General features: G+C 37.7%; 1 protein-coding gene across 4 annotated transcripts in view; it reads right to left on the reverse strand.

The window, feature by feature from the left end:
* Positions 1-6,063: 6,063 nt before the first annotated feature.
* Positions 6,064-23,570, reverse strand: part of IRAK4 (interleukin 1 receptor associated kinase 4) — a 28,618-nt gene continuing 11,111 nt past the window's right edge. For 3 of the 4 annotated variants that reach the window (XM_061416395.1, XM_061416398.1, XM_061416396.1), the window contains 7 exons: positions 23,259-23,323; positions 19,085-19,199; positions 18,529-18,638; positions 13,054-13,237; positions 11,869-11,931; positions 7,324-7,482; positions 6,064-7,208 (listed from right to left, as the gene is read on the reverse strand). In XM_061416395.1, coding sequence (XP_061272379.1) covers positions 7,173-7,208; positions 7,324-7,482; positions 11,869-11,931; positions 13,054-13,237; positions 18,529-18,638; positions 19,085-19,199; positions 23,259-23,323 — 732 coding nt within the window. In that variant the 3' untranslated portion in view covers positions 6,064-7,172. Of the gene's footprint in view, positions 7,209-7,323; positions 7,483-8,427; positions 8,503-11,868; positions 11,932-13,053; positions 13,238-18,528; positions 18,639-19,084; positions 19,200-23,258; positions 23,324-23,570 lie in introns of those variants that run through there. The other variant, XM_061416397.1, reaches the window with a different exon arrangement.

Consider the following 23,570-nt stretch of genomic DNA (forward strand, 5'->3'; position numbering starts at 1 on the left):
CGGACATAACTTAACAACTGAGCACACACGCATACTGCCAGGCAAACAGATTAGATGATCTTAACTACTATCTTCTCCAAATTACCTTGATGCCTAAATAGCCAGAAGAGGAAAACATCTGACATAATCTGAAACACAGTATTCCTTTTCCCAGGATAATATTAGTAGTAGAAACTTTATAACAAAATCTTCTTGGCTCACTGAGACCCAGAGGTCTCTGATAACACAGCCTAACACACACAAAAAACTGATTCAGTTTAGGTTTTTTATTTTCTTTTTTAAAGTTACAGTACATTCTAGTAACTTCTAAGACTTACACTGGTAGCCTCCTTTCTTTTTTTTTTTTTTTTTGAGCTTGGGTGTTGTTAAATGTTCCTTGTGAAGGGAATCTAGGACAACACAGAGTGTTAATGTTTTCTTAAGAGTTCTCATTACCTGATGCTGTTTTATTTATTTACTTGTATGTTATCATTATCCAAACACAGAGTTTCTCTTGAGAACAAGGACTTTGGATATATACATTGCTTTTTTAAGTGCCTGTGCCTCAGAAAACAATCAATAATCGTTGAACTTAATGATTTTTGTTTTAGGTGAGAATATTTCATATTTTTTCCTAATTTCATCTAAGCATTAATTTTGGAGATTCATTATGGTTGCCTCCATACTGTCTATTATGGAGACTAGAATGTGAGTGATTAAAAAGTCAATCTTACCTGTGTCCATTCTTATAGTGGGATAGTACAAACTTTAGAAGGAGTATGGGGAGAGGCTGGTCAAAGGGTTAAAGTTTTGGTTATAAAATACATAAGTCTGCAGGCTCTAAAGTACAGCATCGTGACTAAAGTTAGTAATACTGTATTATATACTTGAAATTTGCTAAAATATTAGATGTGAAGTATTCTCACCACACCAAAATAACTAAAAAGGTTACCATGTGAGGTGCTGGATGTGTTAATTAGCTTGACTGTGGTTATCATTTCACAATGAACAATTGGGCCCCTCTACCCATGGGTTCTGCATCTATGAATTGAAAATATTTGGGAAAAAAAAATTCCAGAAGGGTCAAAAAAGCAAAATGAATTTGCCACATTGGCAACTACCTACCTATTTACTTTGTATTTACAACTATTTATATCATGTTTACATTGTATTAAATAAGTAATCTAAGGATGATTTAAAATATACAGGAGGATGTACATAGGTTATATGCAAATACTATATCATTTTATAGAAAGGACTTGGGAATCTATGGATTTTGGTATCCACAGGGCCATGGAATCAATGCCTTGGGGATACTGAGGGCTGTATATCACAGCATCATGTTGAACACCTTAAGTATACACAATTTTTTCAACTATACTGTCATAAAGTTGGAAAAAAATAGAATAAATGCTTACTTTGTTGCTTATTTAAGTTGGCGTAAAACTCAACATTCAGAAAACTAAGATCATGCCATCAGACCCATCACTTCTTGGCAAATAGATGGGGAAACAAATTTAAAGACTTTATTTTCTTGGGCTTCAAAATCATTACAGATGGTGACTGCAGCCATGAAATTAAAAGATGCTAGCTCCTTGGAAGAAAAGCTATGACCAACCTAGACAGCATATTAAAAAGCAGAGACATTATTTGGCAACAAAGGTCTGTCTAGTCAAGGCTATGATTTTTCCAGTAGTCATGTATGGATGTAAGAATTGGACTATAAAGAAAGCTGAGTGCCGAAGAATTGATGCTTTTAACTGCGGTGTTGGAGAAGACTCTTGAGAGTCCCTTGGACTGCAAGGAGATCCAACCAGTCCCTTCTGAAGGAGATGAGCCCTGGTATTTCTTTGGAAGGAATGATGCTAAAGCTGAAACTCCAATACTTTGGCCACCTGATGCGAAGAACTGACTCACTGGAGAAGACCGTGATGCTGGGAAAGATTGAGGGCAGGAGGAGAAGGGGATGACAGAGGATGGGATGGTTGGATGGCATCACGGACTCAATGGACATGAGTTTGAATAAGCTCCAGGAGTTGGTGATGGAAAGGGAGGCCTGGCATGCTGCAGTCCGTGGGGTTGCAAAGAGTCCGACACGACTGAGAGACTGAACTGAACTGATGATTATTTTGAAAATGAAAAAAGGAATTATAGATAGCTGGGACCTATAGTAATTTTATATAGCTATAGAACCAAAAGCTGAACAGAGCAATAAATGCTTTGTGTTTGCTTAGTCACTCAGCTGTGTCTGACTCTTTGGGACCCAATGGACTACAGTCTGCCAGGTTCCTCTGTCCATAGGAATTCTCCAGGCAAGAACACTGCCTGATGTGGGTTGCCATGCCCTCCTCCAGGGGATCTTCCCAACCCAGGGTTTGAACCCAGGTCTCCCACATTGCAGGTAGATCTTTACCAACTGAGCCACCAGGGAAGCCCAATAAATGCTTTAGAATGTCTTAAATCTGTCTTAATTATATGTCAGGAAAAGTAAAGAAAAACATTGACTATTTTTTTCTATTATCTACCTGTTCCTCTTAGAATCTAGAGAAATTTAGAATTAAAAATTTAGTTGGCTAGTTGGCAAAATTCAATGGGTCAAAAATACAGGGAAAAAAGCAATTGTTCTTTCTGGTAATGGGGCAGGCCACTGGTTCTCAACCCTGCTCTCATTACTTATTGGTTTGCACAATCAGTTGTTGGAGGCAACACAAAAAGTTCACATCAAAGTCTCCACCAAACAGTTTTTTCAAAGATCTGATTTTTTCTGTTTCTATAAAAGATTAGGGGGAAGCATATTCCAAAGGCAGTTAAGAAAATACTTTGACTAGATGTCACTACAGGCCATTAAATCTGCCTTGAGGAAACAGTGAAAAGAGCTTGTACATTACATTGTTCTTCTCAGAACTTTAGTCAAGTCCTGTTCAGCTGCGAGTTGAGGGCGACCTCTCTGTCATTCATTCCCAGAGCTAAGAGTCACACAAACTCAGGGGTCCACCATGCAGCACATAACCATCGGACATGAAACAGTGCAGAATCTTGCTTTGGAATCTTGGATATACTATACTGCTGCTTTCAAAATAGTTAAGACACAGTCTTAACCTGAGAGAGAAGCCATATCTAATTTTGGTAAGTCTGGTATCAATTCCATGTAACTGAATGGAAATATCTACCAAATTATATTGTGAAATTTTCAAAATCAGTGAAATGGGTTACTCATTTAAAATTTTTTAATATAGTTTGGACACAGTCCATAACAACTATATATATATGCTATTTTATACATATGCTTTTTTTTTTTCCTGGAGGAATGAAGATCAAATTCTAATATTTCAATGCCAGCCAAACTAGAGAAGGCCTATTGAAGCTGAAGACGACACCAGTGTTCTTGGCATTTTTACTCAGAAGAATTTATATCTGTATAGTTAGTGTTTTTCTGAAAATAAATGATTTCCTGACTTTTCCCCAGCAGCATTGGAGATCCTGCTCACCTGATTAGTAATAACATTTGTTTTTATTTAACCAAGCAATGACATTCATTTTTATTTGACCAAGCAATTTTCTTATTTACCTTTCTTCAACAGAATCCACTTTGCTCATGAGAAGAATAGTGGTGGAGGAGTTCCTATCCACTTTTCCGCTTTTTTTTTTTTTTTTACTTTTTGCTGATAATATGATTTTATATATAAAAAACTACAAAGGGTCAGCAACAATAAAACTCTTGGAACTAATCAACAGTTTTAGTGAAGTTGTAGGATACAAAAGTAACATACAGAAATCAGCTGCATTCCTTTACAATAATGATGAACCACCTGAAAAAAAAGTAAAACTATTCCATTCACAATAGCATCATAAATAAAACATTTAGAGTTAAATTTAACCAAGGAACTGAAATATCTGTATAATTAAAACTCTAAGATTTGCTGAAAGAAATCAAAGAAGACACAATTTTTTTAAACCCCATGTCCATGGAATCAGATCAGATCAGTCGCTCAGTCATGTCCAACTCTTTGCCATAAAATGTATAGGCTTTAGAATTTGAGGAAATGGGGTGAGCATCCCCGCTCTGCCCCTTGATTAGCTGTGTGTTTTTTAACAAGTCATTTCTCCTCTCTCTGCCTGCTTTTTCATTTGTAAATCACAGTTAATAGACTCTTTCTTATAAGACTATTCTGGATATGGAAGCAGATAATCCAGGGAGAGCATTAAGCACAGTTTCAACAACAAAGAAAACTTCCTGAAACATCAGCCAAGCCACATCAGGCAACTGGCCTATATATAAAGGAAATGCTGAGCACAGAGTAGATGCTTATGAAATTATTTCTGACTGATAAATAGGGTAAAGGGAAGGTAACCTGTCACGTGAGAGCTCTCAGAGAACACAGTGGAGGAAGCCAACTTAATAGAGATTGAGTGTGATGGAGCAGATTAGGTACTCTGTGCAATCTTACGGAACTAAGAACATCACTTCTGCTACCCTTTGGCTCTTCCCCTGCGGAGAGACAGGGTCTTAGCTAACAACACACATCCTTCTCTTCTCTCTGAAAGCCCATTTCCTGAGCAAATGCATGCTTTGGAGAGGTGGTTAGCGAACAACCCAGATCCCAGGTTTAATGGACAATTTCTTTAGGGTGAAAGTGAAGGGTGGAGCATCATTTTCTGTCTTTCCTTTTCACCCCTCCCCCACCTCTCAAACAACCCATCTCACAGTCATTAACATCCCAACCGTGCAAGAAATCTCAACTGCATGCAACATGAGAGCTTGCTACATCTATACTGTGGGTATCCTCTTTTTTTTTTTTAATCCTATTTTTGATTTCTAACCACTTTCATTTTGCAAAGACTCCTTTGCCAAAGGCAGGATAAATAAACTTAGACACATCCTGTCTCTTTGACATCTTTGTTTATCCATAAACTGTCAAAAATACAGATGAAAATCCACTGAAGAGTGCATGAAGCGGTTAGACAAAGGCCAAATGAGACTTGCATAGAAGCTTGATGTTAGGGAAGATATTATCTAAAATGATACCAAGCCAGCTTGGTATGATGACATGAATAAAAATTAAAGTTACCAACAAAAGATGACCAACTAACTCAGTTAAGAATAGACTCAATTGTGTAAAAAAGTAATCATGGAAAAAATCAATGTGAGAAAGCCTCTGTCTAGTCAGTAGGAAACTGACTGCACCATTCAGTTGCTCAGTCGTGTCCGACTCTTTGTGACCCATGAATTGCAGCACGCCAGGCCTCCCTGTCCATCACCAACTCTCGGAGTTCACTCAGACTCACATCCATTGAGTCAGTGATGCCATCCAGCCATCTCATCCTCTGTCGTTCCCTTCTCCTCCTGCCCCCAAATCCCTCCCAGCATCAGAGTCTTTCCAATGAGTCAACTCTTCGCATGAGGTGGCCAAAGTACTGGAGTTTCAGCTTTAGCATCATTCCTTCCAAAGAAATCCCAGGGCTGATCTCCTTCAGAATGGACTGGTTGGATCTCCTTTGGGATCCCAATAACCATGAGTTAAGTTAGTTGAGAGGTGGAGGAAGACTGAGGAGAAAGAGAGAATGCTGAGGGGTTAAGAGCATAGACTTAAATATGAGACTGGATTTGAAACCTGGCTCCTCGTTTACCTTTTTATTTCAAGAAATAATCAAATTCTCATTATATTTTCAAACAGCATAATTTTCAGTTATAAGCCATACTGGACCTCAAATTATGTGGGTTCCTAGTGAGACTGTTATTAAGTGATTTTACTTATTTTCCTTTTCCACTAGCAAACATTTCTTTTTGCTTAAATGCTTAGTTTATAAAGGTGATTTGAAAAGTGTACTATCTTTGTTTCCCAAAAAAGCATTTAGGAAAGTCTAAATAATATAGAGGACAATCATCTTCTACTATAGCTCACTCTGCCCATTCTTGAGAGGGTTAATGAAAGAACTAATGATATCAAGATTATTGAATGAATAATTGCAGATAACCTGGTATTGTGGATATAACCTATGAACATGGTGCAATGTCCCCATAGGAGAATCATGGGAATCTATATTCATTTTCTATTGCTGCATAAAAAAATATCACAGACTTAGTAGCTTATAGCAACTCATTTATTATCTCACAATTTTGTATGTCACAAGTCCAGGCACAGAAATCCATGTTTGCTACTGAGGGTCTCACAAGGCTGAAATTTAGGTGTCAGCAGGGGTTGTGGTATTATCTGAAATTTGAAGTACTCTTCTAAGCTAATTCAGGTTTTTGGAAAATTGAGTTTCTTGGTCTTACACAACCAAGGTTCCAGATTTTTCTTGCTGACTGATAGCTGGAAGGTAGCTCTCATCTCCTAGAGGTTACCAGTATTTTATAGCCAATGTGGCCTTCCTATAACATGGTAGCTTACTTCAAGGTCCACAGGAGGATCGCTCAGACTTCTTGTAAGAGCTTACCTTATTAGGTTAGGCCCCTAAAACAGCATCTTCTTATTGATACTCAAAGTCAGCAGATGAAGGACCTTAACTGCATCTCAAAACACCTTCAAATTTGCCACATAACATAATCTAATAATGGCCACATGATCATGGGAGTATCATCAGGGCATAACTGGCTTATGGTGAATGATTGCTAATGGCACACTGTGAACATGACCCTATAAACAAATGAAAACTATAATAAGATTTTATAATTATTTATATAAACATTAAATTTTATATCCCTTTACAAGTTACAAAGTGCTTGTACATACTCTGCATCATGCCTACCTGTTAGAGAGGCACAGTAGATATTAATCCAATACTACATGTGAAAAAAACAAAGCTCAAAGCAGCTAAGACATTTCCCAAATCTTTACAGAAAATTAGAAGTAGAGTCAGGCTTCAGCACAGGGTCTTTCCACCCTATAGTCCTGTCCTCTGTTTAGCTAATTCTGAGTTTTCAACCTGTGTTTGCTGAGGTTCTGAGGAGATATCTCAGGGATTACTGTAAGAACTTAGAGTGACTCTAAGAAAGTTGGGTTAAGTGCTGCAACAGTGGTTCGACTATTGTTTGTCCTCTATATTGTGAGTTCTACATAAGCTTTAATAACCACGGCATTTCACCATGCTGCCTTATAAAAGATAAAGAATACTTACAAAAAAACCCTTTAGTTTAAAAAATGATTTAGATAGCTGTATATAAAAATCCAAGAGTCTATTCCAGTAAAGTTTTAAGAACCTGTCATTTCTTCTAGCAGCTGTTGAACCTTTTATAAAGAAAGAGAAAACAAACGCATTAAATAATTGATTGGAAATGTACACGTGGGAAAAAATGACAGACCCCACCTCCTTCACATTTTAAATACATGTAAAAATGAATACCTTCTTAATGTCTGGTCTCTTATTTTTCTTTTCATGCAGACACTGACTGGCAACAGAGTACATAGTTTCAATGGAAGTGGAATCAATGTCATTCATCTTCTTATCAACATAATCTTCAATTGTCTTTTCTTCATCTTCAATTTCTTCTTTAATATCTAGCTTTAAGGCAAAAGTTAAAACTTTAAAAGTTTCAAATAAAAGAGAAACAAATCAGGTAAATTCATAAATGTATTTATAAATAAATACAGATTATATGTATAACTAAATATTACTATGTTATAAAATAATACATTTAAATTATTTAATCTACATTATAATAACATTTACTCATATTTACTATCTGCTGTTGTAACCTTATTAAGAATTAAGGACATCTAGGACAAACTCTATTTATTTACTTACTTATATTAATACATACATACATATCTCCTTCCTAGAAACGTTTAGCCATTTGCCTTCGGATTTTTGTGTTTATGTGTATTCCTCTCACATGCTCATTAGCAGCCCTTACTAGGCTTCCAGCACAGTGAGGTCTACTCCTCTGCTGTGCTTCCAATGATGCAATTCCAACTCTGAATGCAGATCTTCCTCTCTGCACAAGCACACTGCTCTATGGGTACTCACACTGTTGAATCAAGAGAAAGAGGGAGGAGGAAAAAGGGGGCAAGGCCACGATGAAAAGGTAACGAATACGGAGAGAGGTGGAGAACGAGAATGCTGTAGTGGTTGAGCAGTGGTCCCCCAAAAGAAACGTCCAAATCCTGATCCCCAGAACCTGTGACTATAACTGTATTTGGAGAAAAAGGTCTTTGCAGATGTAATTATGTTAAGCAATTTGAGACGAGATCATCATCGGAGAAGGCAATGGCACCCCACTCCAGTACTCTTGCCTGGAAAATCCCATGGAAGGAGGAGCCTGGTAGGCCGCAGTCCATGGGGTCGCTAAGAGTCGGACACGACTAAGTGGATTCACTTTCACTTTCACTTTTCACTTTCATGCATTGGAGAAGGACATGGCAACCCACTCCAGTGTTCTTGCCTGGAGAATCCCAGGGACGGGGGAGCCTGGTTAGGCTGCCGTCTATGGGGTCGCACAGAGTCGGACACGACTGAAGCGACTTAGCAGCAGCAGCAGCATCCTGGATTACCCAGGTAGGCCTTAAATCCAATGATAAACATCTGTATAAGAAAGAAACACAAACACATACACACACACACACAGAGGGGAAGACAATGTGATCACAGGGGCAGACAGTAGAGGGATGTGGCTACAAGTCAAGGAATGTCAACAGCCACTGGCAGCTGGAAGAGGCAAGGGAAGACTCTCCCCTGGAGTATCCAGAGGGAATGGTGCCTGGACAAAACTTTGATTTCAACTTTTGGTTTCCAGAACTATGAGAGAGTAAATCTGTCACTGAAAGTCCTATTTTTGTGGTAGTAATCTTTTTCCCTCCTATATTTTTAATCTATACACTTTCTCTGTAAAATACAACCAACATCCAAAGCTTTAGTATGCCTGTACATGAATGGCTCAAAAACTGTAACTCCAGCCCAGGGTTCTTTCCTGACCTCCAATAACCAATGGAACAGAAGATTTATTTCGTTGATAAAGACAAAATTTCACTATGTGCTACAGAGAAGCCTGGTGGGTTACAGTCCATGGCGTTGCAAAGAGTTAGATATGACTGAGCATGCATTCACACTGTATAAAATATTATGAAAATATTAACTTTTCATAATAATTGGAGGCTTTATGTATATACTTTACTGTAAAATGTTAGATACCATGTAGTATTCAGTTGGTAAAGAATCTGCCTGCAACGCAGGAGACCACAGTTCGATTCCTGGGTTGGGAAGATTCACTGGAGAAGGGACAGGCTACCCATTCCTGTATTCTTAGGCTTCCCTTTGGCTCAGCTGGTAAAGAATCTGCTTGCACTGTGGTAGACCTGAGTTCGATCCCTGGATTTGGACGATCCCCTGGAGAAAGAAAAGGCTGCCCACTCCATTATTCTGGCCCGGAGAATTCCATGGACCATATACTTCATGGGGTTGCAGAGTTGGACATGACTGAATGATGTTCACTTTCACTTTTCAATATTCATTATACATTTCCAAGAACCCATGGCAAGCTTTATAATATATACTTATATAATGGACATCTGTAGCAATAGTATAATATAGGGTTTTTCTTAAAAATATGGCATGAGCCTTTGAGAAAATATATTATACCTTTTGACCTTCTAATCTTTGTTCTAGGGAAATAATCTGGTATACACATGTCTGAATTTGTCAAGGTGGTTTGTCCCATTAGAACACAGAAATTAGAATAAAGTCAGTGTAGGTCTTACAAATAGCTGAGAAAAGAAGAGAAGCTAAAGGCAAAGGAGAAAAGGAAAGATATACCCATTTCAATGCAGAGTTCCAAAGAATAGCAAGGAGAGATAAGAAAGCCTTCCTCAGTGATCAATGCAAAGAAATAGAGGAAAACAATTGAATGGGGAAGACTAGAGATCTTTTCAAGAAAATCAGAGATACCAAGGGAACATTTCATGCAAAGATGGGCACAATTAAGGACAGGAATGGTATGGACCTAACAGAAGGAGAAGATATTAAGAAAAGGTGGCAAGAATACACAGAACTATACAAAAAAGAACTTCATGACCCACATAACCATGATGGTGTGATCACTCACCTAGAGCCAGACATTCTGGAATGTGAAGTCAAGTGGGCCTTAGGAAGTATCACTATGAACAAAGCTACTGGAGGTGATGGAATTGCAGTTGAGCTATTTCAAACCCTAAAAGATGATGCTATGAAAGTGCTGCACTCAATATGCCAGAAAATCTGAAAAACTCAGCAGTGGCCACAGGACTGGAAAAGGTCAGTTTTCATTCCAATCCCAAAGAAAGGCAATGCCAACGAATGCTCAAACTACCACACAATTGCACTCATCTCACACGCTAGTAAAGTAATGCTCAAAATTCTCCAAGCCAGGCTTCAATAGAACGTGAACTGTGAAATTCCAGATGTTCAAGCTGGTTTTAGAAAAGGCAGAGGAACTAGAAATCAAAATGCCAACATCCGCTGGATCACTGAAAAAGCGAGAGAGTTCCAGAAAGATATCTACTATTGCTTTATTGATTACACTAAAGCTTTTGGCAGAAAGTGACAAAGAACTAAACAGCCTCTTGATGTAAGTGAAAAAGGAGAGTGAAAAAGTTGGCTGAAAGCTCAACATTCAGAAAACTAAGATCATGGCATCCGGTCCCATCACTTCATAGCAAATAAATGGGGAAACAATGGAAACAGTGAGAGACTTTATTTTCTTGGGCACCAAATCACTGCAGATGGTGACTGCAGCCATGAAATTAAAAGTTTCATGCTTGCTCCTTGGAAGAAAAGTTATGGCCAACCTAGACAGCATATTAAAAAGCAGAGACATTACTTTGCCAACAAAGGTCCATCTAGTCAAAGCTATGGTTTGCCCAGTAGTCATGTATGGATGTGAGAGTTGGACTAGAAAGAAAGCTTAGTGCTGAAGAATTGATGCTTTTGAACTGTGGTGCTGGAGAAGACTCTTGAGAGTCCCTTGGACTGCAAGGAGATCCAACCAGTCCATCCTGAAGGAGATCAGTCCTGAATACACATTGGAAGGACTGATGCTGAAGCTTCACCTCCAATATTTTGGCCACCTGATGTGAAAAACTGACTCATTGGAAAAGAACCTGATGCTGGGAAAGGTTGAAGGCAGGAGGAGAAGCGGATGACAGAGGATGAGATGGTTGGATGGCATCACCGACGTGATGGACATGAGTTTGAGTAGGCTCTGGGAGTTGGTGATTGACAGGGAAGCCTGGAGTGCTGCAGTCCATGGGGTTGCAAGCATTTGGAAATGACTGAGCAACTGAACTTAGATGAGGTATTTGAATAATTTTATGAAAAACATATGTGGTGGTATTTATGTAAGTTTTTAACTTTATAAGACCCTGTAAGTTCTTAAAATTTAGAATACAGGAAAACAAGGCATGGCATAACTTTCCTGTAGTTTTAGCATTCAGTTAGTCTATTTATATAATTGTCAATGAATCCCTATATAATACACAGGTAAAATTTTCTATAATAACTTTATTAAATAATATTCCACAATACAAATGGAGAAAGAATTTTATTAGCAATTCTAGTCTGACAGAAGTTTCTAATGAAGAATGTTATTTTTCCTCTGAAAATGGTATTAGTAATCACATGAAAGTAACAAAATAAAAATACACTAGAGGAGATCTCAGAAATCATACGCTCCATTGTGATTTTAGCTACAAAGAAACTAGACCATAGACTATATCCGTGTCTTCTCCAAGCTTCACAAATATTTCATGGCAGAGCTCAGATGAAAAATAATTGATGCTTTTTCCATATGCCATTATGTAATTGCCAACAGAAAGATTGCCAATAGAAAATGACATTTCCAGATGCCAAATTTACCCACATAAATTTAGATTATAAATGAAAGAGAAAAGAACTAGAAAAATGAAATCTTTCAATTACCAATAACTGAGGTTCACGGTGTTCATCCACAGCTGGAAGTCCAGTTATTATTTCTAGCAAAACCTAAGAAGAAAGTAAAACCCATAAATATGACTCAAGACAACATATAGAAACTGGAAGGAACATGGCTCTTGATTATGAAATCGAATGAACCATCTCCACACACTGCATGCCTTTTAGGCATGAAAGTGGAAAGAACACAAGCTGTGGTCATTTCTTACCACCCTTTCTTCCCTGACACCTCAGAACTCATCCATCTCCTACGCAGTTCTTTAATACTGGCAACTTACTAAACAATCAGCCCCCCAAAATATGTGTTCTGGACATACTCTTTTTCCTGTCTTGCAGAAGATATTTCACAAGAATGATTTTCTCTGGCTTTTAGGAGAATACTATTTTCTAAACCTCAGGCATATCCTACAAACTTGTGCCTTAACTTCACAGTGTTATGACAGTAGACATCCATAAAAGAAACACATATGAGTGTAAAAGACAAAGGATTTTCCAATTCTCCAACCACTCCCACCCCACTCCTTACACCATCATAAAAGGTTATTATCAAACTGGTAGATCAGAAAATGCCACAACATATTTCCTTCAAAACATTTCCTCTTTAACATATGACACGAACATGCATACTGTAGGACACAATTTATATACTAAGTTTCATGCTAATTCATGTGGCAAAAATATTATTTCTTACAGTAATTTCAGAAATCAATTTAAAAGCCTTACAAATTCAGAGAAGTTTTTATTACTTTCTCATTTAACTAGAGGTTAAAGTGAGCAATTTACATCTTTACATATGAGAGCTAAGCAACATAGGTGTATTCAAAATATTCTATTTCAATTTCACAAGTACAGCCAGAATGATTATTGTTACTAATTATATATATAGTAAAATATAATATATTACAAGTATGTGTGCATGCATGCTAAGTTGCTTCAGTTGTGTCCAACTCTTTGCGACCCCATGGACTGTAGCCCACCAGGCTCCTCTGTCCATGGGCTTCTCCAGGCAAGAACACTGGAGTGGGTTGCCATGCCCTCCTCCAGGGAATCTTCCTGACCCAGGGATCAAACCCATATCTCATACCTCCTGCACTGACAGGCAGGTTCTTTACCACTAGCACCACCAGGGAAGCCTATTACATGTATACATAAATACATACGTATGAAACTTACCACACCAAAGCTGTAGATGTCAGATTTGGGTGTAATTTCTCCTCGCAAAGCTTCAGGTGCCATATAAGCTGTTGTTCCCACAATTCTGCTAGTCATGACTGTCTGGGCAAACTTCTCAGAAGCCCGTGCAAGCCCAAAGTCAGATATTTTGGCTGTAAAGTCTTCATCTAATAAGATATTTGCACTAAAAAACAGTTTTTCTTTTTCAACAAATCAAATAGTTCCTTAGGAAGGTATAACACTGTATGTATTTACAGAGTATTCTATTTTATAATACACATCATAAAAGGTTGAATTTATGTAAATAAATCTAGATTAAGGATTATAGCTAAAGAATAATAAAACTGTCTTCTTTTTTGTTTCTGTAAGGAAAATTTGAAAAAAAAAATGTGAAGTAAAACTCTTCACATTAGTGATATTTTTATTATTTCACAAATAATTTATTATAGGGCAACTTTCCTCAAAGTATGCTAAAGCACCCTTCTTAATTCCTCCCCTAAAATTTCTCAATTCATTTAAAAACAAACTTCCAACCAGAGTATCTCAACTGTATCATTTCTTAGGGAGTACTCTCTCTGAAATCTTTTGAAGAGGAAAGAATATGGCTAAAAGATCTTAATTCATTTATTTTATGCATTTGCTCATACAATCAGACTTTCATTCAACAAAACTTTATTGAAGACCCGCAACGTGTTACAGTATTTAAGCTCAGTGCTGGGCATGGGGACAATCTCAGAATCTTGTCTGTGACAAAGGTATAGAAATAATTTTTTTAAATTCCTAATGGTGATATTAGGTACAAAATGCTGAGAGAACAACTGTGTGTGCAGAAGAACTGAAGAAAACTTCAAGGAGAAGGTGAAAAGTGTGTGTAGTCTTGAAGGGTTATTACAAGTTGAGGTTACTGAGGGAAAGAAAGGCATTTGAGGCAAATGGAACAGAATGGACACAGTGATGAAAACAAAAAACATGCTCAATTTGAAGAACTGGTGTCAATGGAATGTGAGGAGAACTTGAACTTTATCCTGGAATCAACAGAATGCCAGCTAAATGTTTCATAGTGGGGAATGATGTTATCAAACTTGAGTTTCAGAACCACAACCTGACAGTATATTAGAGCATAGCTAAGAACTGGCACACACCAATTAAAGGATGACCAGGAGAGTTTGTAAAAAAGCAAATAAGAGACAGTGAAAGTGTAAATAAAGGCTGGGGAGAAAAGGAGGTGCAAATTCTGAGGTACACTCAACAGAACCTTGTAATTTGTATGGTATGGGGAATGAGGAAGTCTTTAGCTTAGAAGATAGGATGAATACCAACTTCACTTGATTAGGAAAGAAACACAGAGAGAAGAATTTGGGTTGGAAGAGAAATGAATTTGACTTCTAACATGTTGACTTAGGAACTGCTATGGAACACTGTGGTAGGGTGATTTGGCCTGCACACACTGAAAATATAGGACTGGAGGCTAATGATATAGATTTGAGTCACCCATACGGAGGTAGCAGTTGAAGTCAACATATCCCTCAGTAAGAATATGCAGGATTAACAGAAAAGACAATGAGGTATCAATCAATTAGAATACACATCAGTTAGAATACACCGAATAAGGGATGGGAGATGGTGTATCTTCTCTTTTCTAAGGCCAATCCCTCTATGGGACTCCTTTCTACATTCTCAGGAACCTTGTTCTATAAACTATCTCACTTCTCTCTTCTGTTCTATCACATCCCTCTTCCCACAGGCATAAAAGCATGCTTTGGTCTCTGCCATTTAAAAAAAAAATTTTTTTGCTGAATAACACATTGATTTCCAGCTATCCCCCTTCATGGGCTAAATAAAAGTGTCTCATCAGACTTGTCTATACTCATATTTCACTCTCCTTAGTTCAGTTCAGTTCAGTCACTCAGTCATGTCCAATCTTTGCCACCCCATTAATCGCAGCACGCCAGGCCTCCCTGTCAATTACCAACTCCCGGAGTTCACTCAAACTCAACATCCATCAAGTCGGTGATACCATCCAGCCATCTCATCCTCTGCCATCCCCTTCTCCTCCTGCCCCCAATCCCTCCCAGCATCAGGGTCTTTTCCAATGAGTCGACTCTTTGCATGAGGTGGCCAACGTGTTAGAGTTTCAATGTAGCATCAGTCCTTCCGATGAACATCCAGGACTGATCTCCTTTAGGATGGACTGGTTGGACCTCCTTGCAGTCCAAGGGACTCTCGAGTCTTCTCCAGCACCACAGTTCAAAAGCATCAATTCTTCGGTGCTCAGCTTTCTTCACAGTCCAACTCTCATATCCATACATGACCACTGGAAAAACCATAGCCTTGACTAGAGGGACCTTTGTTGGCAAAGTAATATCTCTGCTTTTCAATATGCTGTCTAGGTTGGTCATAACTTTCCTTCCAAGGAGCAAGCATCTTTTAATTTCATGGCTGCAGTCACCATCTGCAGTGATTTTGGAGTACCCCCAAAAAAAGTCTGACACTGTTTCCACTGTTTCCCCATCTATTTCCCATGAAGTGATGAAACCAGATGCCATGATCTTAGCTTTCTGAACGTTGAGCTTTAATTCAACTTTTTCACTCTCCTCTTTCACTTTCATCAAGAGGCTTTTTAGTTCCTCTTCAGGTTCTGCCATAAGGGTGGTGTCATCTGCATAGCTGAGGTTATTGATATTTCTCCCAGCAATCTTCATTCCAGCTTGTGCTTCATCCAGCCCAGCGTTTCTCATGATGTACTCTGCATACAAGTTAAATAAGCAGGGTGACAATATACAGCCTTGACATACTCCTTTTCCTATTTGGAACCAGTCTTTTGTTCCATGTCCAGTTCTAACTGTTGCCCCATAACTGTTGCTTCCTGACCTGCATATAGGTTTCTCAAGAGGCAGGTCAGGTGGTCTGGTATTCCCATCTCTTTCAGAATTTTCCACAGTTTATTGTGATCCACACAGTCAAAGGCTTTGGCATATTCAATAAAGCAGAAATAGATGTTTTTCTGGAACTCTCTTGCTTTTTCAATGATCCAACAGATACTGGCAATTTGATCTCTGGTTCCTCTGCCTTTTCTAAAACCAGCTTGAACATCTGAAATTTTGCGGTTCACGTATTGCTGAAGCCTGGCTTGGAGAATTTTGAGCATTACTTTACTAGCATGTGAGATGAGTGGAATTGTGCAGTAGTTTGAGCATTCTTTGGAATTGCCTTACTTTGGGACTGGAATGAAAACTGACGTTTTCCAGTCCTGTGGCCACTGCTGAGTTTTCCAAATTTGCTGGCATATTGAGTGCAGTACTTTCGCAGCATCATCTTTCAGGATTTGAAATAGCTCAACTGGAATTCCATCACCTCTACTAGCTTTGTTCGTAGTGATGCTTTCTAAGGCCCACTTGACTTCACGTTCCAGGATGTCTGGCTCTACGTTAGTGATCATACCATCATGATTATCTGGGTTGTGAAGCTCTTTTTTGTACATTTCTTCTGTGTATTCTTGCCACCTCTTCTTAATATCTTCTGCTTCTATTAGGTCCATACCATTTCTATCCTTTATCGAGCCCATCTTTTCATGAAACTACCACCTGAATTCTGACCCAATTACTACATGGAAATAGATTTCCCAAAAGTCACTATTGACCATCATGGCACTAATCAAATGCCTCATTAAAAGTGTTTTAAAATGTGTCATTTTTCAGTCTTCATTCTGACTTCCAAAAAGCAACTGGAAATTTGGACTAATCCTTCTCAGGCAACTAACTCTCTTTCCTTGTTCTCAGGGATACCACACTCTCCTGGTTTTCAGCTTCCATGCATACTTTCTTGGATTCCTTTTTAGACTCATTTTGTTCTACTTGGCCATTAAGTCTTAAAGTTCCTCAGAGCTAAATCTTGTAACCTTTTCCTAATCTATCTTTCTTAAAGTTAAGGTAACTATATGCTAGCTCTTCAACCTAAGTAACATAAGTAACACAGAAATTGATATCTTCCAACATGTATGTCACACTGATTAACATCTCTACTCACTTCTGTATCTTAAAGGAACCTCTAACACAACATGTACAAAAAAGAACTCACATTTTCCACTCCCAATCTTGTCCTCTTTCAGTGCTTTCTCTGTAAATGAATCATGCCACAATCATTCCAGAATGCTGTTCTGGAAGCCATAAATCCTGCTGTCCTTCCTGACATGTTCCTCTCCCTGAATGCCACCCACCATGCTGCAGCCAAGAGTAAGCAAGAATCTGTTCACATTTCTTCATATAAACTGTTACCACCAAATCTTCTATGACAGGCTCCAAGCTACCCTTTCTTACAAATGAGTCTCTATACTCATCAAAGTGATCTTCTCAAAACTTAACTATGATGCCACATTCCTCCTTATAATTATTCAATGGCATTTGATTATACTTATGATAAAATTAAAGCTCTTATCTTGGTCTATTACGTCCTACACAGGGCTTAGCTCTCTGCCTACCTTATAATTTTATCTTATCTATCAATCACTCCTTCAATTTCTGCACTTCAGTCATTTATTTCACCTCCTGTAATCCATCATGTTCATCTGAACACTGGTCTCACAAATGTGCTTCCTTATACCCAGAATACTCTTTTTCATATTCTATGCTGCTGCTAAGTCACTTCAGTCGTGTCCAACTTTGTGTGACCCCAAAGTCAGGAGCCCACGAGGCTCCCCTGTCCCTGGGATTCTCCAGGCAAGAACACTGGAGTGGGTTGCCATTTCCTTCCCCAATGCATGAAAGTGAAAAGTGAGAATGAAGTCACTCAGTCGTGTCCGACTCTTAGTGATCGCATGACTGCAGCCTACCAGGCTCTTCCATCCATGGGATTTTCCAGGCAAGAGTACTGAAGTGGGGTGCCACTGCCTTCTCCATATTCTATAGATGTCCTCAAATTGTGCTCACTCATGTTTTGTTCATTCTTTGGATCTCTGCTTAAGTATAATTTTCTCAGGGAACCTTTTTTAATACTAATTGTATAGACTATACACTAAAGTTCTACTATTATTTTGTGATTATCTGGTTGCTGACAGATGCTACAAATGCTACTGTTGCTAAATATACCATCTACAGTACCTGTCGTACAGTGGATGCTCAATTAATATTTGTTAACTAAATAAATACATAACAAGGAAGATAACTGAAATGTACTCATGAAGAATGGAAGTGATTCAAAAAAGAGTGATGATCCAGAAAATAAGAAAATAATTCTGACAAGAAGAACAGAATAACATACTGTGAAAAACAAACAAAAGAAAAACACAGGTTACTTAGGATGAGTACTAGAAATAGGTCACTGGGTTTGAAATAAGGGAGATTATAGACGTCCTTAGTGAGATGAGCTTTCATGGCATGTTTCAAGTTAAGAAGTTCATGTCACTAGTGAATAGGAACAGTGAGAGAAAATTATTCTTTAAAGACAGTTCTCCAAAAGCTTTTTAAAGGCAGCATTTACCTTTTAATATCTCTATGAATATGATGGTTTTCATGTAAATAACTGAGGCCATTAGCTGCACCCTGGGCAATCTTGCATCTCATGTTCCAAGAGAGTGGGGGAGTACCATCCTTACGAAGTAAGAAACAAACCAATTAAAAATAAAAGAGGAGAATTAAAAAGATCTATAGAAAATATATAACAGAACACTTCTTCTAAGCAGCTACTGACCATATTATTACATTGCTAAGAATTTAGAACTACCATTTTTTAAGTTGTTAAACAATAATAGCTAAATAAGATCAAATGGAAGTTAGCATTTCTTATCAAACAATAAAAATATATGAGAGCATCTTCAAAGTCCAGCCTTGACTGATAATTTTACATTTTAGATTATCACCTGATAGAAAGGGAATTCCAATTGTTTAAATAACAACTGTATAGTTTTCACAAACTAGGAAAGATATTAATAGATTTTAAAAGATTTAAATAGGTTTAAAAGATTCTGTCACAGAGAAAATATTAGAATCCAACACAGAAACAGGAAGCCAAACAACCTAATTAAAAAACATCTTACCAAGCAAGACAGTCTGTCCAGCAATGAACCATTGGGCATGTAAACATATACTAAGCAGAGGTCATCTCCATCACTTGAGAAACCAAGTAATTCTACTAAGTTTTCATGTTGACACCTGTGGCAAATAATTTTCCATTCAAAATTATTACGATATATACACATATTTACCTGAAGGTTATGTTATTCAATTTAGAGCTTTAAAAGAAAAAAGAGAAAGAAATAACTATATGCAATAGAGTTGGACTGTGAAGAAGGCTGAGCGCCGAAGAATTGATGCTTTTGAACTGTGGTGTTGGAGAAGACTCTTGAGAGTCCCTTGGACTGCAAGGAGATCCAACCAGTCCATTCTGAAGGAGATCAGCCCTGGGATTTCTTTGGAAGGAATGATGCTAACGCTGAAACTCCAGTACTTTGGCCACCTCATGCGAAGAGTTGACTCGTTGGAAAAGACTGTGATGCTGGGAGGGATTGGGGGCAGGAGGAGAAGAGGACGACAGAGGATGAGATGGCTGGATGGCATCACTGACTCGATGGATGTGAGTCTGAGTGAACTCTGGGAGTTGGTGATGGACAGGGAGGCCTGGCGTGCTGCAATTCATGGGGTTGCAAAGAGTCGGACATGACTGAGCGACTGATCTGATCTGATACATTATTGCAATGTGATATGTATGTTTCTAAATCTTTATATATGTTTATTATAACTGTTTATAATTTTCTGTAAACAGTTCCCTTTCAGTCAATATTAATCAACATAATTTTGATCTTAAAATTAAAGATCAATAATTCACATATAATAGTTTGGTTGATTCTGATCTCCTTTAGAATGGACTGGTTGGATCTCCTTGCAGTCCAAGGGACTCTCAAGAGTCTTCTCAAATTAGGTTATAAATAACCAGATACTATTAAAGATCAAAAATGTATAAATTAGATGTAATTGAAAATCAGATATCTGTAAGTCAGTGCTTTGAATGTGTTTGAAAATTCTTGAAAGGGTTATTGTACACATTTCAACACACTTCTTGAAATCTTGTTTGCACTATCATTAAAAATTATGTGAAACAGTTTCACACGACTGAGTGACTGAACTGAACTGAGTTTCTTTATCTACTTAAGAGTAATAAGACTAAATAAAGCTTAAGTATAACAAAACTGCAGGCATCTATGGTACAGTAAGTACAAAGATATCTGGGCTCAAAGTCCTAAGTTTAAAGTACAGCTCTGCCACCTCCTGGAAATGTGACCTTTTACAAGTTAACAGACTCACTGAGCCTCAGCAACTTTCCCTGGTAAATGTGGGTAATAATGCCTATTATGTAACATAAATGCTGTGAGAATTAAATGAGCAAATATATATGAGAGCCCTCTGGCTTCCCTGGTGGCTCAGTGGTAAAGAATCAGCCTGCCAAGCAGGAGATGCAGGTTCGATCCCTAGGCTGGGAAGATCCCCTGAAGAAGCAAACGTCAGCCCACTCCAGTAATTTTTGCCTGGAGAATCCCATGGACAGAGGAGCCTGGCAGGCTACAGTTTATGGGGGTCACAAAAGAGTCAGACAGGACTTAGTGACTAAACAGCAACAAACATGAGAGCCCAGAATGTATTCTATGAAGTGCAAATTAAAACAGCAAGTATTCCATTTTCCACCAAATTGGCACACTTTAAAAATGAGTAGGTAACATTTTCTGAGTTTATACTAAAAAGGCATGGGGTACTTGATTTACATGCTTTGTTTTACTTAACCCTTAAAATAACTTAGTGAAACATTTCATTATTAAAATAATTATCCCATTTTACAGATGAGAAAACAGACAAGAAATTTGGCTGAGGTCATTCTGCTAGTAAGGGCCAGAGACTGACACTTATTTTAAAAATAGCAATAATATTTAATGGTAGTGTGGTAGCAGTTGTGAAATTGCAATAAACTGCTGGTAGAAGTATGTGAAGTGAAAGTCACTCAGTCGTGTTTGACTCTTTGTGGCCCTATGGACTGTAGTCCACCAGGTTGCTCCGTCCATGGGGATTCTCCAGGCAAGAATACTGGAGTGGATTGCCATGCCCTTCTCCAGGAGATCTTCTGGACCCTGGGACTGAACCTGGGTCTCCTGCACTGCAGGCAAATTCTTTACCATCTGAGCCACCAAATTATTATAACAATTACAAAGTCATTTAGACAAATACTCAGAAAGTCTTTAAAAAGTTCGTGCATTCAGAACCAGTAATTCTTCCAGGACTGTCTCCTGATGAAAAAGGCAGATTTGCACTTAAATATTTATGTACAAAGAGATTTTAAGACATTTTAATTTGTAATACTGAAAATTAGAAACAAATATGGAAGGGTAATGGTTAAATAAAACATTTGTGTATATATGCTGGAATGTTATGCAATTAATTTTAAATGTTTCAACATGGAAAAATGCCACACACTCATCATGAAGCAAGTACAAAATACTAGCAATGGTTATCTCTGAGTGATATATTCAAGGGATGAATATTTTCCTGTATTTTCCAGATTATCTATTTTGAACAAGTTACTTTTAGGACTGGAGAGTGGAGGTAGGGGTAGAAAGAACAAATCTTGGACAATCTTTTTATTTTCTTCAGTGTACATTATTTTTACTGAAAAAATTAATTCCAATCTATTCTTTCTTTCTTGAAGTTAAGCAACTAGAATTGGCAATTTATAGCAATGGGTCTAATGAGAATAAATTGGTAAATACTATTAAGGATTTATTTCAAAATTGCAAGTTCTGGAGTTAGACAGATCTGGATTTGAAACCCACATATTTATGTTTAAGTGACCTTGGATAAAGTTATTTAATGTTTCTGTATTTCAGTGGGAAAAAAAAAAGTGTGTGTATGGCGGTTGTTACAACAATTGTGGTTATAACAATGGTTAATGCATTACAGTTTTTGGTCTATTGTATAGAAGGTGAAAAAGAGGAGAGTAAAAAAGCTGGCTTAAAATTCAACATTAAAAAAACTAAGATTATGGCATCTGGTCCCATCACTTCATGGCAAATAGATGGGGAAACAATGGAAACAGTGACAAACTTCATTTCTTGGGCTCCAAAATCACTGTGGATGGTGACTAAAGCCAAAAATTAAAAGATGCTCGCTTCTTGGAAGGAAAGCTATGACAAACCTAGACAGTATATTAAAAAGCAGAGACATCACTTTGATGACAAAGCTCTGTATAGTCAAAGATGTGGTTTTTCCAGTAATTATGTATGGATGTGAGAGTTGAACTATAAAGAAGGCTGAGTGCTGAAGAATTGATGCTTTCAAACTGTGGTGCTGGAGAAGACTCTTGAAAGTCCCTTGAGGGAGATCAAGCAAAGAGATCAAGCCAGTCCATCCTAAAGGAAATGAACCCTGAATATTCATTGGAAGGACTGATGCTGAAGCTGAAGCTCCAATATTTGGCCACCTAATGTGAAGAGCTGACTCACTGGAAAAGACCCTGATCTAGGAAAGATTAGGGGCAAGAGGAGAAGAGGGAAAGAGGTTGAGATTGTTGGATGGCATCACTAATGTAAAGCACATGAGTTTGAGCAAATTCAGGGAGATAGTGAAGGACAGGGAAGCCTGGTGTGCTGCAGTTCATGGGGTCGCAAAGAGTCAGACACGATTTGGCGACTGAACAACATATACTCAAGTATCAATCACTATAATTATTAGAATAAATTTCCCAATCTGTTTTTCCTTCTCTTTCTGACAATTTTCAAACATACTGAGTCAATGGCTTCTAAACATTCTTGCATATAACACTTCCCTGGTTTATGGTGTTAACATATCAAATGGACTATTTGCCATGTATATATTAATATATAAATATGCATTTATACACACATGCATATATATACTATAATTTACCTCTCATAAATTTTGGGAACAGAAAACATGATAATGGAATCATAGTTCCATTATCAACTATTTAGATAGTTGAAATTCCATATAATAATGCCATGATTTAGAATAACAACTGCTGTTTAATCTACACACATATGAGTGAATATATGTAGCCACAGAATTGTAGAGTCAAAGTTCTGTCAAGTTCGTTAAACTATTTTAGCCTATATTTGAAAATATCACCAGTTCATGGCACACTCTGGGTAAGAAACAGGTCCTTTCTTGTTCTGCTCTCTTCCATGGTACCATACTGCCAAATTAACTTACTTTGCCATTACTTTTATTTCTTGATCAAATTGTTGTTTCAGTTCTTCAGTACTAATGTCAACCATCTAAAAATATAAAATAATATACAATATAATACCATACAATACCCAGAGGCTCCTAAAGCTAGAAGGGATACAAGAGATCATCTGTCAGATCCTGCTTTTTTAAAAATATGTAAGTCATCATTCTCCCCATTTTATAAACAACTGAGAACTAAAAATATTAGTGATTTGCTCAAGGTCTCATGGCTGGTTAACTAGAAGGAAGAAAACCATATAACTCATGTAACTACATATACTTCAGTGATTCATT

Source organism: Bos javanicus, chromosome 5, assembly GCF_032452875.1.
Source record: "Bos javanicus breed banteng chromosome 5, ARS-OSU_banteng_1.0, whole genome shotgun sequence".
Classification (NCBI taxonomy): Eukaryota; Metazoa; Chordata; class Mammalia; order Artiodactyla; family Bovidae; genus Bos; species Bos javanicus.